This window comes from Pterocles gutturalis, unplaced genomic scaffold, assembly GCF_000699245.1.
Source record: "Pterocles gutturalis isolate BGI_N339 unplaced genomic scaffold, ASM69924v1 scaffold1773, whole genome shotgun sequence".
NCBI classification, from domain to species: Eukaryota; Metazoa; Chordata; class Aves; order Pterocliformes; family Pteroclidae; genus Pterocles; species Pterocles gutturalis.
In genome coordinates this window covers 1-16732 of record NW_010120096.1, presented here as the reverse complement: position 1 = coordinate 16732, position 16732 = coordinate 1, and the positions used below count along the sequence as shown (strand labels likewise).

The window sequence follows — 16732 nt, the reverse complement described above, 5'->3', positions numbered from 1 at the left end:
AGGGGTTGGTCCGGGTGCGCTGCCCAAGGGGTGAGATTTGCGCCGTGAGCGCGGGCGTTCGCGGCCTTGGCGCGGCCGGGGAGGGGAGGGGTGGCAGCAGGCCGGGTAGCCAGGAAGGTTTCACTGCCGGCGCTGCTGTGACAGAGCTGTGGCGTGCAGAAATGTCAGGCCCTTTCTTTGAGCTGTTGAGGTACAAATAAGAAAAAGCAATATCCTCACAGAAATGGAGGTACCTGGAAAGTTTTTGGGGCTGCTTGAAAACTAGGGAGACTTCAGCAAAGAACTGCCAGTGACCTCTGTCCGGCATCCTGGGTTAACCTTAAAGTATAGTCAGGCTGAAACGTGTGTGGCACTTGTTTACTGCATGCGGTTCCATATCGAAATGGAAATGCTATTCCAGTAAGGAACTCTGACCCTCAGTATTAACAACTAGGATGTTGCATGGAAACCTTAGTCTCTGGTGCACCTCTGTGAGTTCACTCCTTAAAACGAGGAGGTAACTTGAGACCGTCAGAAGAATTCCATCAGAAAGTGAGATGTTTAGGATTTCATTAGTAAATGAATTTTGTTACTTAGTTTACTGAAATAAATTTAACTAGAATATTAGGTCCCAGTCTGTGATATTTATTATGGTGTAGAAAATGGCTTTAAAAAAACAAGCTTCCAAATGAGTGAATAAACTGTGTGGTGAATGAAACATATCTGTGTAAGAAAACCTGTGACAGAGCAGACTATGTAACTCGTAAGCCATTGGCCTGTCAGATGGCTCCCTTTTTTATTTTTCTGTTTAGCATTATCCAAGGAAAACATGGATCATGGTTATAGCAAAATGTCCCTCACCAAATTTGGAACTCAAGCAGCCCTTAAATTCTTACAGCAAAATTTTGTATGCTCTTATTTCCAAGAGGACCACAAAAAAAAAAATAAATGTATCAATGAGTATTTAAATTTAAAAAAAAAAAAATCTTATTTCCAAGAGGACCACAAAAAAAAATGTATCAATGAGTATTTAAATTTTAAAAAAACCCACCCACTACTTTTTGATGCTTACAGAGATTTTTCAGTGGCAAGAGTTGTTTTGGAACACCTTATGTAGACACAACCAAAGGTGCATGTTGTCCTATGATATGACTGTTGTGTTTCCTTAACTTAGACCTAAATTGCACAAGATATTTTAAATGGAATTGCTGTCATAATGGTACTTTTTCAGCTGACTGTTGTAAAATATTTGCTTTTGGTTTCTAAAGAGTAAGTTTCAGAACTTGTGACTTGATAGTATGAAGAAGAAACACCACTTACAAATGGAAACATTCTTCATCTGCTGAAGGAAAGCAGTTGAGCACAAATTCAATTTTCTGCTGGCCTTCAAAGATTGGTTTTGGCATGCTAAAAATGATGATTCTTTGAATTGAAATACTTATATCCAAAAGTTGCTGCATCCTTAAATCCGAATGTAATTTTGCACAGGAAACATCATTGTAGCAGTTCTGGCGCTTTGAATATCTCCAGTGCGTTATGGTGCAATCAGTTCTAGCTGATTAGTTCCCTGCAATAAGGCAAAAGTACAGTTATGTTTGCCTAACCATCTAAGTTTTGGACTATGGGTTCTTGGGAATTTGGGAGGCAAAGCACACCTTGTCAGGCCTCTTGAAAAATAGCATATATGTACTTTGTTTTGTAAAGGTGAGAAATAGTAGTTCTGCGCTAAGACTTGCTGTAGCTGTGATAGAAACTAAGTGAACACAGGAGTTTGCCTGGTTTGTGGAAGAGTTGTTAGTCTCAGGAGTGGCCCACTGGTGTAGGGGCAGAAGGTTGACACGAGTGTCCCACTTGCACCATTTTACAGCAGGTTCCCTGGGGCAGGGTGTGACTGCAGAAACCGCTTTAGATACAGGAACTGGGACCTTCAGCTCATAAACTGACTCCAGAGCGTCAATTCAGTCTAAGGAGTGATGAAAGAATGCTTTTTATATAAAAATTCAGACAGTGACTTCTGCAGGCTGCTGTATTAGTCTGAAGGTAGTGCTGAAGTTTAGTTACTTTAGTATGTATGAAAAACATCACTTTGCTTTTTTACCTAATGTCACTTGTTACACTGTTAATCAGCAAATGACATTCAGATTAACATACCTTACCCTGTTAACTTCATTGGAGTTTGTGAATGTGTGTAATGTGGAATTGGCTAGGGAGACAGTTTTTTTTTTTTAATAACAGGATTTTGTTGTTAAAAAGTATTTGTACAAGAAGGTACTGATCGTATTTATCTTTGTTTCACCATTGTTGACACTGGAATTATGTAAGTTTGAAGAATCAATTGTGCAAGTGCTAGCTCTTTTTGTCTACAAGGTTATGGGTAGTTTAACTTTTTTATATTGAGTGTGGACACTTTTGGTGATTAAACCAGTGACGATATGAAGAGGTGGGTGTGGAACTGAATTGGTTCTGCTTATCCAGCTTTAGGGAAAGCTTGACACTGTCTGCTTACACAAGGTGTCCAAATATCAAAAGCAGGGATTTTGGAGACCATGCATCAACGATATCTACTGTTGGAATATTAATATGTGGACCTGTATAGTAACACCCACCAGCATCCCTACATTTTTGGTAGTTAGTAAGATAATAAGTGTTGACTATGTTCTGTTTCTTGTTAGCATGTAAATGAATGCTAAGTGATTAAAATAGGATAAAGAGGCTTAAAGAACATAGGAATGGCATATTGGTCCACATTGAGCTTTGTGTTCTTCAGGGGTCAGTGTCTGGGAGAGCATCACCCAAAACAGCAAGACAGCAAGAGCTAACCCTTGCTGTTTCTAGGCTGGGCTGCAGTTTCTTGTTGGTCACATGCGCCACCTACTCTGCAGAAATGCCCAAAGACAGCAGGACTGGTGTTTCTGGTAGGCAACTGCTGGAGTCCTGATGGCAGTGTTTCCATCAGGCTGGGAATGCCGGTTAGGACAGTAAAAATGCTTGGCCACCACCACAACCCCCCCTGCCAGCACCACTACTACTACTGCCTGCAGCTTGCCATCCCCGGTGATGTGGACCTGGACAGGCTGCTGCAGAAAGTCAGTGTTGCTGGAGAGGCTGTTCTGCCCAACACTAGCAGTGCCTCTTGTCCAAGAAGGCTGAGACCCACCAAGCAAGGAGCAAGGAAAAGTGACGAAGAAAAGAAGAACAGTCTGACTTCAGAAGTGGACACCTAGGGAAGAGTAAGAACTGTGCAAACATATGCGATGCTTTCCTCTTACTCTGACCCAGACTCCTCATTTTCACATCAGATTTCCTGAGGCTGTGGTTTGTCTGTATAATAACCCAGTTTGGATCTTTCTTCTGAGTGCTTCTCGCCTTCCCTGAACTCGTGCGGGCTTCTTGCATCTGCAGCATTGGCTGGCAGGGGCTTTTGTCAGTTTGCTACTTGTGTGAAGAGCTGCTTCTTTTTGCTTTCTTTGAACCTGGCTCCTCCTAGCCTAATGTTATGGCTCCTGGTTTTGTATTGGAAGAGACAGTGAGCAGCTAATGCCTATTGCCATTCTACTGATGCTTTTATTGACCTCAGTTTTCCTTCAAACTTCAAGTTGTCTCTTTTCTGAATGAAAAAGTGAGTTGTCTTAAGAAAGCTGTTCCCTACCTATCATCAGCCTTACTGCCTTTCTTTGAACTGTTTCCAATAATATGCTTTTGAGATAGAAGAACCAAATCTGCACAAAGACTTCAGAGTGTAGATGAACCATGGTGGCACAGCAACATTTCTTCTTGTATCCTCTGCTTTCAAAAATAGTTTCTAACATCTGCTTTTCTTTTATTGCCCTGCAACACTGACTTGATGCTCTGATAGAGCTATCCCAAGGACTCACCCATGAGGGTCACGGTTAGGTCAAAGCCCAGCATTATATATAGCCTACCTATGGAGCTGGGATTATTTTACTCCATGTGTGATTAAGAATTAAAGAATACTTCTTCCCCTTCCTGGAGACTCTGCAAGAAGGTAATCTCTTCATCTGGGGAAGGATGAACATCTTTCTCTCAAAATTGAGACTTTGCTGACCAAGGTGTGGAGAGACAAAGAGTGAACTGCTCTTGCTTTCTGTCCAGTTCCATAATCTTTGTAGACCTGCATGTGGATGTGATTACATCATCAGAAATGAATGGGTTGTCTCACAAAAAGTAAAAAAACCTACTTTTTAGTTTGTGTATGTCAGCTAAAATTAATTTACCTCTGGTTGAGTTAGATAATAATGCATGCTAGGTATATATGTGATACAGAAATACTGCCTTATATAAATATTGCACAAAATATACCTAGATGCAGTTTCTTCATGTTACACAGCTAGGGCAACTGTGTTTCTGCTTCATTAGGCTTAAGAAGATAATTAGTTGTCAGTAACTTGGTAGTGGTTAGTCAGTTGCTCCCTTCCTGTATTTTTCTTCTATCCCATGGGCAGTGTGGATTTCAAATAGGGATTGTATTAGATGTGTGTTCCCTGGGCAGATGCCACCTGAATTTTACTGTACTAGTTCTTCAGTTTGGTTTTAACAAAACACCAATTCTGTAAATTGTAAGATAAGTTACAAATTCTTCAAAAGGAAGAAACTGAGTCTTTTGTCAGGATGACGGGTTTCATACAGTGGGAAGTCAAGGTCTTAAGTCTTGTGCTGCCTGTCACCAGTGTGTCTGCTAGGCTACACAATGTTAGCAGTTGTGACTTTTAGTGAGACAGGTGCTCAGACTAGAAAAATGTCATAACTTTGAAGACAGAATTATAAAAATAGCTATGACTAGTTGCGTGTGTCTGCTTTGTTTTTTTTTCCCTTTGTTGCACATTTTTTTTAGTTGTATCTGCTTTCAAAAAGGATGTGCTATTTACAAATGTTTGACATATTTTTTTTTCCCTTTCCATAGTCCACTCAAGAGGCTTTTAGGATAGAATACGATACCTTTGGTGAACTGAAGGTCCCAAGTGACAAATACTATGGTGCCCAGACTGTAAGATCTACAATGAACTTCAAGATTGGAGGTGTTTCAGAAAGAATGCCAGTAAGCAGTTTAAAGCTGTGTTAATTTTTTCTCTTTAAGTATGTTTTGGATGTAAGAGTAAAGACCTCATTCTTAGACTTTTGGTGGCAATATGAGCAACTCTGAATTTTAATTAAAGTTAGAAATTCCATGGCAAGGTATTGTTCTGTGTTGGAAATATTTTTTGTTTCATTTAAATAACTTGAATGTTGCTTTTGAATAATCATTTTATTGTGTTGCTTATTTTTTTTAATAACCAGGGTGAACAGAAAATCTAACTTTCATTTTTCTGAAGATAAAAGACTGAATTGAGTAGTTTGTTTGCTATAGTGTTATGTAGTTTGTTATTGAAGATGTTTAGTGTAGCATGTAGTTGATGTGAATTTGCTTTTTCACGTGTAGCTGTGCATAGAGTATTACTACGTGTGCTTTGTCATGCACTGGCTTTCTGTACACTGAAAAATGTGTCAGTTTGCCCTCAAAAAGCCTATTTTAGAAACAGAACCAGTTCTCCTTTTGTGTTCATTTTAATGTATGTAATCAGTTTTGATACACAAAGCATACCTGCCTTACACAGAAAGGATGAGCTATGTACTACTTTCAGTACTGCTTCGATAAATTACACTGTTAATGGGAGTATAGGCCATGTGACTTGGACTGCTCTTTGGTTTGGTTGATGGACTTCTGCTGGATTTAAGTTCAGAAGGAGTTTGGCTTAGAACAAGACCTGTGCCATAAGTTTCTAAAATGTCCTTGGGGGGGGAAAAAAAAATATGTATTTAAATTTACTCCTGTGTCTCAGGTTCAAGTTATAAGGGCTTTTGGCATTTTGAAGAGAGCAGCTGCTGAAGTAAATCAAGATTATGGTCTCGACCCAAAGATTTCTGATGCTATAGTAAAGGCGGCAAATGAGGTAGGAACAAACTGTTCAAAATACTAGAACTGTCATTGTATTTTTGTTAAGCTGTTCAGAGGAAGTTTGGAGGCTGGGAGAAGACCTCTTGCATGTCTCAAATTGCTAGAGGAAGGCATTTATTAGTAAATTTTGTTTTCCACATTGAGAAATCATTTACTTAATGTTTTACTGCTTACATTTATAGAAATGATAGCATATTGAAATACATTTTGATATTTAAATTATGAAAACAGTGTAATTTTTCCCCTTTATTAACATTACTCATTACTTGCATACTGTTAACTTTTACCAGATAAACAGTATAAAGAAAACTAATAGGGGAATGGAATCTTGGTTCATTCAGCTAACGGAAAGTGTGACATGCCAAGCAGAGCTTTTTTGTTTTGGAAGTCTCCAATCTGTTAAGCAATTGCATTTTGGTAATGCGAAGACCATCTGCAATCTGAATAGTTTCTCTGCTGCTAGTCTATTTTCTGTTCAGACTTAAGCTTAGTAGTAGATCTGTGCTTTTAAGTATCACTTTTATAGCTAAAGAGGACATGATAGGACATTCAGAGGCATCTCCTCTTTCTCAGGATAAATGCCACCGAGTGCACAGAGTTGTGAATGACCATTATTTGAGGTTTGGTGATACCAGGTGTGTTGCTTTGTGTAAAGCAACAGATATATTTATCTAGAAGCATCATTTTACAGAGCTTTCTTGTTCTGACTAGCTTAAAAATATTTTATTATTTGCAGGAGCCTTATCCTCTTTCTACCAGCTATAGCACCATAAGTTCTGAGACCCAAGAGCTTTGGAGAACTTGAGAATATGTCTAGTCTCTTCTTGTGGTTTCTAGGTTTCTCCTAGTTAAACATGGATCAGCAGTTTTGGTGACTAAAGGCTACGTAGTTTAGATTCATGAGTTCTGAAAGTTGTTTGGGGCTTTTTTGTTGTGTTTTAAAAACACCCCTGCAGTGATATCGTTTCCTTTACCTCCAAAATAATTTTCTAATATAACTTAAAAAGAAAGAAATACAGCAGAGAATCAAGTTACTCTTGGAGGTGGGAACTTTGCCCCTGTATCAGATGGGAAATACCTAAGATCCTCTCCTGAAAAGCATGATTCCAGGAGAACTGATATATCCTGATAATCTGGAGATAGTTATCTAGCCTCAGAGTTGTGACAACAGATCCTTTGCTTTGCATTCTCAACTTTTCTGAGGTTAGTATACATGGGGGTGATACTTCTGAGCACAGATTTTGATACTATCAGAAACACACATTTAGAAAAATCTCTAAATGTATGTGAGGTTCAACAGGGTCCAAAAAATGTAGATCAAACGGTAGAGTATTTGTACCTGTTGTTCTGTTTTGATTTGATGCCTACAGATGACATAAGTTGGTATAGTCATCTTTGGCTGATCAGGACCTTGTTCCCATGGGTAATCAGCAAGTCAGTACCTCTGAGTCTTTTAAAGTCCATGTGATCCTCATACTTGTTTGTATGTGTAACATATACAGTTACAGTTCAGGTATGGTAAAGACAGTTATGAGTCCTTTTTAGGCAGCTCTTAAAGTCATGGAGATCCAGGGCAGTATTAGGGAAAGCATGCCTTCCAGGAGGAAGGTGTTTGATACCAGCAACCATCTGCTGTCCCATTGTGTTAATGCAAAATCTAATACAAACAGGTGTATGTAAGAGGTCTGGAACTTCCTTGTATGAAATTTATTTCTGGAGAAGTTTCAGAGTCCAGTTATACAAACATGTGCATGACAAGTGACCTTTGGCAAAACCACATCTTCTGGGGGGCTGTTTCCCATTCTGAATGCCTCTAATTCAAATTGTATAGTTGTGATCAGTGTTCATGATGAAATTGTGCAGCTGTTGAACTTAATTTCCTAGGAGAAAGCAGTGCAGCTATGCTGATGAGGAGTTTGTAAATAGATGAGCGATGTCCAAAAACTGATGTTTCTGACACCCAAAAGATGGTAATGACCTAAGGAGACACACAACATTTAATCAGTACCCTGAAGCACTTAATGTGGTCTCACTGAGAAACGGCTTAAGCAATTTCCCTTACCTGGGAGATCTTACTAACCTGAGCAAATAACTGTGGAAGTGAGAACCAGCACATACTACCTCTAGTGCTACCCAGGAAGATTAGAATCCAAATGTTTTTAAAATTTGTGAAGGAGGGGATATTTTTTGGACTTACAAAATCATCTGCATTGTTTGGGAAAGAGAAGATATAACCTAAAAGACCTTTTTAAAATCTTTTCTTTCTATGACTGTATAACATGAAATTAAATTATGTATTTCTCTATATTTCAGAATTCAGCATCTTCAAAAAGCACAGCAAAAGTTTTTTGCCCTTTTAATATCTGGTATTATGTCAAACTCTCTTAGTTATTCTGGTATAAATTCCAATTGTTATGTGTAGATTTACAAGTGTAATGGAGAACACTATTTGAATTGTAGCTATAAAATTCTCAGGTTTATGCTTTTAATTTTTTTTTCTTCCAGTACAACAAATTTTCTTTTTCCATTATAGGTAGCTGAAGGAAAATTAAACGATCACTTTCCATTGGTGGTGTGGCAGACTGGGTCTGGAACTCAAACCAATATGAATGTCAATGAAGTCATCAGCAACAGAGCCATTGAAATAATGGGGGGCAAACTAGGGAGCAAAATCCCAGTACATCCAAATGATCATGTTAACAAAAGCCAGGTCATTATACTTGTATTATACTTTTTTTAATGTTAAAAGTTTTCTTCTTTTTAATTGGGAATTTTGAGTTCTCTTATAGCACTGTTTAGATCTGGGGGGGAGGGGGTAAAGGAATTTTGTGTACAGCTTTGGCAACAATTTCCCAGATTTTTCAGTCTAAGTTAACTTTAAAATGTTGGTTAGTGACAGTATGAGCTTTTGAGATTAAAAATGTTTAACTCATTCATGATAGATTAATTAACATGTGATGTAGTAGGCAGAGGTGGCTGCTGGCAACCACTGCTATTGCAAACAGTCTTAAAGAAGTTAAATATATATCCAGTTTCTAAAGGTTGGATACTTGTAACTGTTATCTCCATAATGCATTACATAAACATATAGAATAATAAAATGGCTGAAGTCCTGTAATGCATATTTATATTTTTTCCTAAGGGTTGTGGTAGACATTTTTATTATACTTCACTCTTAATATTTTATTCAGATTAGGTGAAGTTTAAGCCACTGACTCAGTTGTATCCCTTCCTGATCTTTTGTGCTTATGCGGTATTGTGGGAACTATGGATTTAACATGACCAAAGCAACATGGTGTTCTGAAGTCATCTACAATTCCTTTGAAATCATCCACTAATTTGATACTTGTCTCTCGTAACTACTTTAGCAATTATTTTTCTTTTTTTCTTTTTTTGTCACAATGTTGTTGTGAACAGGCTACTCATATAGTTAACTTTCTGTGGGTATGGGTATAAAAAATTGACTTTATCAATAAAGTGCTAGACTGGAGTTTAGATTTGATTATTCCTGCAGATTGATTTGTGGAACACTCCCAAGTTGTTTACTCTTAGTTTCTTCATGTTTATAAAATAAAGAGCATAAAGCCATACATGTATATCTTACAGCAAAAATGGTGAGAAAAGCTGGTAAATAAATTTCTTTAACTTCCTTCACAGAGTTCAAATGACACTTTCCCAACAGCAATGCATATTGCTGCTGCACAGGAGGTCAATGAGGTGTTGTTACCTGGACTAAAAAAGCTACAGAATGCACTTGAAGCAAAGTCCAAAGAGTTTTCCCAAATCATAAAAATAGGGCGCACTCATACACAAGATGCTGTTCCACTTACACTTGGACAGGTAAAAAAAAAAAAATGTATTTGTTTGGAAAATTCTTGTAAATATATTGGAGGAATCTGAAGCAAACTTGAGTTGCCTAAATTAAGTTGATAGTTTAAGAGAAATAACAGGAAACTGACAATCTCTGTGGAGAATATTTTCATCTTTATTGGAGTTTGCTGGATGCTGTTTTCTGCTGCATCATAAATTCTCTTATTTTTTTCCATGTGTGTTTTACTTCTAACAGTAGTAAGATATAAATAATTTTTAGATCATATTCCATTACCAGATAACACATTATATTTCTATTGCACTGACACTGGAGCGAAGAAGGTAGGTAGTCTGTAATCTGTAAGGTTATATAAACAAGGTTTTGTCAACACACAAAGCTAGTAAGTATTTTGAATTAAAATGTCATATGATCATGTATATATATATATGATAACAAATCTTTTGTTGACTTATTGTCAAGAATGGCTTATATTACATTAATTTGCTAATTAATTAACTTAAACTGAACTGAAAAAAATCCATGTAAAATTTGTGGTTTTTTTCCAAGAATGTGTAGGCAGGATTTTTACTAACTAAAATTAAGTGAAAAAAGCCCAGGATCAGTTTCTCTAATTGTACCTTGAGAATATTAACATAATCTGAGAGCTGATTTACCTTGGATTCAGATCCTGCTAAGTACACAACTGAAATAAAAAGCAAGAGAAAGATGCATTGGGAATACTTTTTTTTTGTATGTAGGTTGTTTAATGTATAATTGTTCATACTGTGAGAGCAGTCTTCTAATATATGTAAACTTTTCCTATTAGTGAGAACATGCTAGGCTTTAGCATTTGCGTGAAGTTCAGTGCCTTCAGGTTTTTAAAGAAATTAGTCCAATCATGTTAAAAATCTAATTCTAGATGCTTATTCTTGGTTATTGCCTTTGTTCCTTTATTTTGTCCTCCTTTCTTTCAAAGGAATTTAGTGGCTATGTGCAACAAATTAAATATGGTGTGGCTAGGATTGAGTCAACCATGCCAAGAGTATATCAGCTGGCAGCTGGCGGGACTGCAGTTGGTACAGGATTAAACACAAGAATTGGCTTTGCTGAGAAAGTTGCTGCTAAAGTGGCTGAACTGACAGGTGAGGAATGGTATTTCAGAGTTATCAGTATATGTGAGATATAATCAAATTCAAACTAAATCTTTCCGTTTCCATACTTCTCATAAGCTCAAATTGTATTTATATTTTAACATGAAGCTTTCTGTTAATGCTGTATGTTATATGCCTTATACTTGGGATTTTTTGTGCGATGTATTTTTATAGTTAGACTAAGTACATTGAAAGTGACTGAAATTACCATGTTTTTCTGAGCAAGGGTTATTGGAGGTGGATACAGTTTCAGGCTTCTATTATTAGCTCAGCTGTAGTGCTTCTGTCTTGATCTCTGGTCCTCTGTCTCTCTTAATGTACAGTGACTTGGCACAAAAGAAGGGGGGGGAAACTCTTCCAAAACTACTGTTTTTTTATGTGAAAGAGTAAATGTTAGCTGTCTGGTTTTTTTTATGCTCTTTATAGATCTTAAAACTTAATTTACAGAGCCATTGAGTTTTTTGATCTATAAACCAGTTGTTGTGTCACAGTAGCAGTTTTTAAAATGCCTCCAAAGTGAATGTGTATGTCTTTCATTTGAATTTGCTGTAAAATCTGAAACTGCTTATCGGCAGGTTTTTTTTTTGTTTTCATGGATCTATTATTCATTGTCTTGTAGAGGGTGAAGGCTTTCTTGTGCACTGACAGGGAAGAAGTAACTTGTCATAAGCAACAGCTGCTGAGAAGCAGTACAGGGCTTGTTTTGGTGCTTGAAGAAGCCATCAGTGGTGCTAGGAAGTTCTCCCATTTTAATGCTTGTTAGATCAGGTTGTGTGATGTAAACAAGTAGGGCAGACTATTGAAGTTCCATATGTTCTTATAGGGGAAATTTATTGGTAAGGGCAAAAGGGAAAGTTTGGAATAACCTCTGGAACTGAGAAAGCAGCTATGCAATTCAGAAGCCCATGGAAACTGGATGAGATTTGGTGTTTGGCAAGAACTGCAAAGCACTAGAAATTATGGGGCTTGTGCTGCTCTTGTTTGAACTGATAATGTAAGCTCAGATCAGTAGCTGTGTGGGGCAGAATTACAGCCCATAGTCCGTCCTTATTAGTGTCCGTTACCACTAATAACATTCTGCTGAGACTTTTTCTTCCAGGGCAAAGCCCTAAAGTAATGTTTTTCATTATGGAACCTAGCATCAAATTTCAGGCATGTAATTAATGTAAACAGAGCAGTTGCTAGCTTTGCTCCTGTGTTCTTGTGGTTGGCAGCAGTTTCAGGCATCCTCCTAAGTCTGAATCGGCTTTCACATATTCTGTCTGGTTTGTTTTTCCCTTCTAGTGCTGATACTCAGATGTATCTTTTTTCTTTAAGTAGCTAACTCCATTGTGATTACTTTTTATTTATTTTAATGTCTGCACTGTGCTGCAAAATACTCTCTTTTCATAACTCAGAGAAAGCACCGCAGCAGTTGACAGTGTAAAAAAAACTAACTTGCTTTCATGGAAGAAATATATTCATTTGGGCTAACTTGAAAGAGATTCTCGACATTCACAAAGTACTGTGGTGCAAAACAATGCTTAGTATGCAACACAGTACCAAAGCTTGAAATTTGTACCTTGGTTGTGGGTAGATGCTCAAATTTCATATTCTTCTATATTTTAGTGACTTCTTTTGTGTCTTTTGAATTGAATCTGTTTAAGAAATAGGTTTGTGAGGAACAGTCTAGAGAGAGAGAGGAACTTACAGTGCTATTAATACAATTTTTTATTAAACTAATTATGTGTTTAGTTATCTGATTTATGTCTGCAAGGAAGCGCCTCTTAGGTTTAATATTTCCTACCCTCCCTGTAGGTTTGCCTTTTGTCACTGCTCCAAATAAGTTTGAAGCTCTTGCAGCTCATGATGCTCTAGTTGAACTCAGTGGAGCTATGAACACAGTGGCATGCAGTCTGATGAAAATAGCTAATGATATTCGTTTCCTGGGTTCTGGACCACGCTCTGGACTAGGAGAACTCATACTGCCTGAAAATGAACCAGGAAGCAGCATTATGCCAGGTATGGAGAAAACATACAGAAAAATTGCCTGTTTGTTTTGTTTTCATTCACTGACTCTTAACAGGTATTTACCAAACACCACCACTAATGTCGGTAAGTCCATGATTCAACATTTCTGTGAGTTTTTATCTTCTGACATATTTTACCAAAATTTGTGTTCATAAAAATACTTGTTTGAACAGCTGTGTGTTGGCAAGTATGTGGCAGAGAGCGGTATCTGTAAATGTATTACTTTGTTAATACAGGCATGCTTCTCAAAACCTTCCTTTAGAATTGCAAGATCTCTATAGTTTTTATGTAAAGGCTTTTCTGAAACAAGCTTTAAATGATCTAATCTAGTAACTGTAGCAACATCGTGATGTGAATTGACTTCTATTTTTACTTCCAAGCATGATTAGTGTTATGAACTCACATATTCCCTTCTGCAATGATCCCATTGTATCGGAGGATGAGAAAGGAAGGAATAATAATAGTAATCATTCCTTGCCTCTATGGAATAGACCACTGGCCGATTTGTGTCTCAGTCCGAAACCTAAGGTTGAATCCTAGGCTACTAATTGGGGCTGTGCTCCCTCCCAGCCTCTCCTGCACTTGCAGACACTGGAAGAGCAGAGAAGCTGGAAAGAACTTAACTGGCCTGGCAGCAACTATAAACATCAGTATGTTATCAGCCTTCTTCTCAGCACAAATCCAAAACACAGCCTCTCACTAGCTACTATGAAGAAAGTTAACTGTCCCAGCCGAAACCAGAACACTCCTACAAAGCATCTTCTGTTGAATGTGATTTGGTAAATGAGGGAATAAGTCATTTATTTATATATTCTTTATTCTTTGATAACCTTTTCCTCTCCCTTCCACAACCAGGGAAAGTGAACCCTACCCAGTGTGAAGCTGTAACCATGGTGGCAGCCCAAGTTATGGGAAACCATGTTGCTGTTACTGTTGGAGGTAGCAATGGACACTTTGAACTGAATGTTTTTAAGCCTATGATGGTAAGTTCATAGAGTTTTAAATATCTAGGACTTTTAAAATCATAGTTTGTGCCACCAGGTAACTCAGGGAAAAAAAACCTCTGTGAATAATTGGTCAATACAAGCACCAGAGAAGCTAATAAAATGTGATAACAAATTTTATTCTTTCGTATGGTAAGTCCTTGTTATTTTGACAGGGAACTGGCAGTCTTTTTTACATTAAACTGTCTTATGTAGATAAGCTTTTATCTTAAAATTGTATGCTTATCATCAGTCTCAGGAAGCAGGGAGAGAGGATAACAATCTGAGGCAAAATTTTGTCCAAAAATAATTTGGTATTTTAGTTGAAAATGAGGATTTTTCTCTGTAGCAACTATCTGTTACTAATTTCTGTTACTGCTGAATACTAAAGGATTACATGCTTTTGGCGAGTGAGTAATATAAAATTGTAAATGATTAGTTTTAGACCTCAGTATTTAAAATAATGTCTGCCTTCTGCAATGTGAGCAGAGTACACCATGACACTTACTATCATAACATGTTGAAGGAATAGTATAGATGTTAGAGTAGGGATGATAGTTTAAAAAGAATGAAGGTGACTTATGGAAAAGATCTGAATATTAAATAGCATATAAACAGGAGGGGGAACGCCTGTTTACGAGGGTGGATAGTGATAGGACAAGGGGGAATGGTTTTAAACTAAGACAGGGGAGGTTTAGGTTAGAGATTAGGAGAAAGTTTTTCACACAAAGGGTGGTGGCACACTGGAACAGGTTGCCCAGGGAGGTCATGGATGCCCCATCCCTGGAGGCATTCAAGGCCAGGCTGGATGTGGCTCTGAGCAGCCTGGTCTAGTGGTTGGCGGCCCTGCATATGGCGGGGGGGTTGAAACTAGATGATCACTATGGTCCTTTTCAACCCAGGCCATTCTATGATTCTGTGATTCTATGAAATAAAAGGAAAGTTTTTGAGATTTTTGTCATCTTGTTAGAAGAGGCACAAAGGAAGCAGTGTGTCATGTTATTTTTCTACACAGCCTATACTGACTGATGTTTTTTTATTATGCTAGTAAGAAATGATTGAAAAAAAATTGAAATTTTGTAATAAAATAAGGATTTTTCTCTTCCTTACTGGGTCTGTTTAGGGTAATGGTTCTTTTTCCCCTCCATCTGAACTAACGTCTAAGTGTATAGCATCCGGTTTTGGGGGAAAAAAATAATCATGTTGAACAGCCAAGAGATGTACCTAGCAGAAGATAAATTTTGATAGAAACAGACACCTCTCAAAAAAAAAAAAAGGTCTTGTCAAAGTAGAGGACTAATGCCAGACATTATTATGCTTTCTATTTTTAGATGTCTTGATTGGTACCTGAGGGTAGAAATGACAGTGAATCAAATGCCTTCATGTATTTTTTAGTTGGTCATTCGTAAACTGTTCTAACAGTGTCTGTACATACTGTGGTGGTCATCTTTATACAAGAGTTCTTCCACTATTGAATGCTTCTTTTAAATAGGAGTGGCTGGGCTTACCCTGTAAAAGGAGGGTGTAATATTCACTGTACTCCTTTTTAACCAATAGCCTGTTAAAGAAGTGGATATTGCATGGGGGGCACTGGTTATGAACAAATGTGCTTGATTGTGCCAGTATTAATGTCTGAATGTAATAGTTATGTTTTTTTCTTTTTTTTTTTCTTTTTTAGATTAAAAATGTTTTAAACTCTGCAAGACTACTTGGAGATGTTTGTGTTTCTTTCACTGACAACTGTGTAGTTGGAATCCAAGCCAATACAGAGAGGATCAACAAACTAATGAGTGAATCTCTGATGTTGGTAACAGCACTTAATCCACATATAGGTAGGTTTAAGGCTCAGAAACTTCTCAAAACATTATACTGAAGTATTCTGTGGTAACATTGTTTTGCACACGTTATTTGTATTGTCACAATGTTTAGGAGACCAACACATGGCTCAGACCAATAGTTAATTTAATGTCACCAACTGTTATTACTGTTAAAAAAGATGTGTCCTTCTTGCAGTGGCCATACCCAATGCATTATAAAAATAATTCTGACTAGAGTAAAAAAAAGCAAAAACAAAAAAAAAAAAGAAAAAAGATTGTGAGACTTTGTGTACTTGTCCCGATTTGACTGCTAGTAATAATGAAAAGTTAAAGATTACAATTTGGTATTTTTTTTAAAAGGAGAAAGTCACATAAAACTTGAATCTAAATGTATTAAGACCAGAATAACAGAATTTACCTTCACTTCAAGTCAGGAGTTGGTGTAAACATTCGGTGCGCATTTACTGCAAATCGAGTTAAGCAGTAGTGGCAGTATCTAGCAAATTAATTCTCCAAAGGCCAAGTGTCCCCCTTTTTTCTCTTCTGAGACTGCAGCTGGCTGACTTGTTCTTGTTTTGTTCCAGGATACGATAAAGCAGCCAAGATTGCCAAGACTGCACACAAAGAGGGGACAACATTGAAAGAGGCTGCGATCAAGCTGGGATTCCTTACCTCAGAACAGTTTGATCAGTGGGTGAAGCCTAAAGATATGTTGGGTCCTCAGTAACTTCTGTACAAAAAAAAAAAGTGTTCTTAACATAAAAAAATAAATTAAAACAAATGCAATATGAGTTTGTTTCGCGCCTCATGCCCCCACGTTTCCAGGCTATGACGTTTTAACGGATGAGGGGAACTGATCTGAGGGGTAAGATTCTACAGCTGTCATTGTTTTTTGGTAGAAAGTAGATTAAATGTCAGTATTGATGTAACGTAAAACGCATTTTTCTAGGAGGCAAGAGCAGCTTTGAAAAGGCGGTGCAAGCCCAGCCCCGTCCGTGCAGCCGCGCACTGCGATGCGGGAGAGGCGG

General features: G+C 37.6%; 1 protein-coding gene across 1 annotated transcript; it reads left to right on the top strand.

Annotated features, from left to right (window-relative positions):
* The first annotated feature begins 4608 nt into the window (after positions 1-4608).
* On the top strand, positions 4609-16491 carry FH (fumarate hydratase). Its single transcript, XM_010076746.1, has 10 exons — positions 4609-4638; positions 4901-5035; positions 5817-5927; positions 8466-8642; positions 9590-9772; positions 10720-10885; positions 12692-12895; positions 13760-13887; positions 15566-15719; positions 16289-16491. The coding sequence occupies exons 1-10, from the start codon at positions 4609-4611 to the stop codon at positions 16429-16431; spliced, it is 1431 nt and encodes a 476-aa protein (XP_010075048.1). The 3' UTR covers positions 16432-16491.
* The last annotated feature ends 241 nt before the right edge of the window (positions 16492-16732 follow it).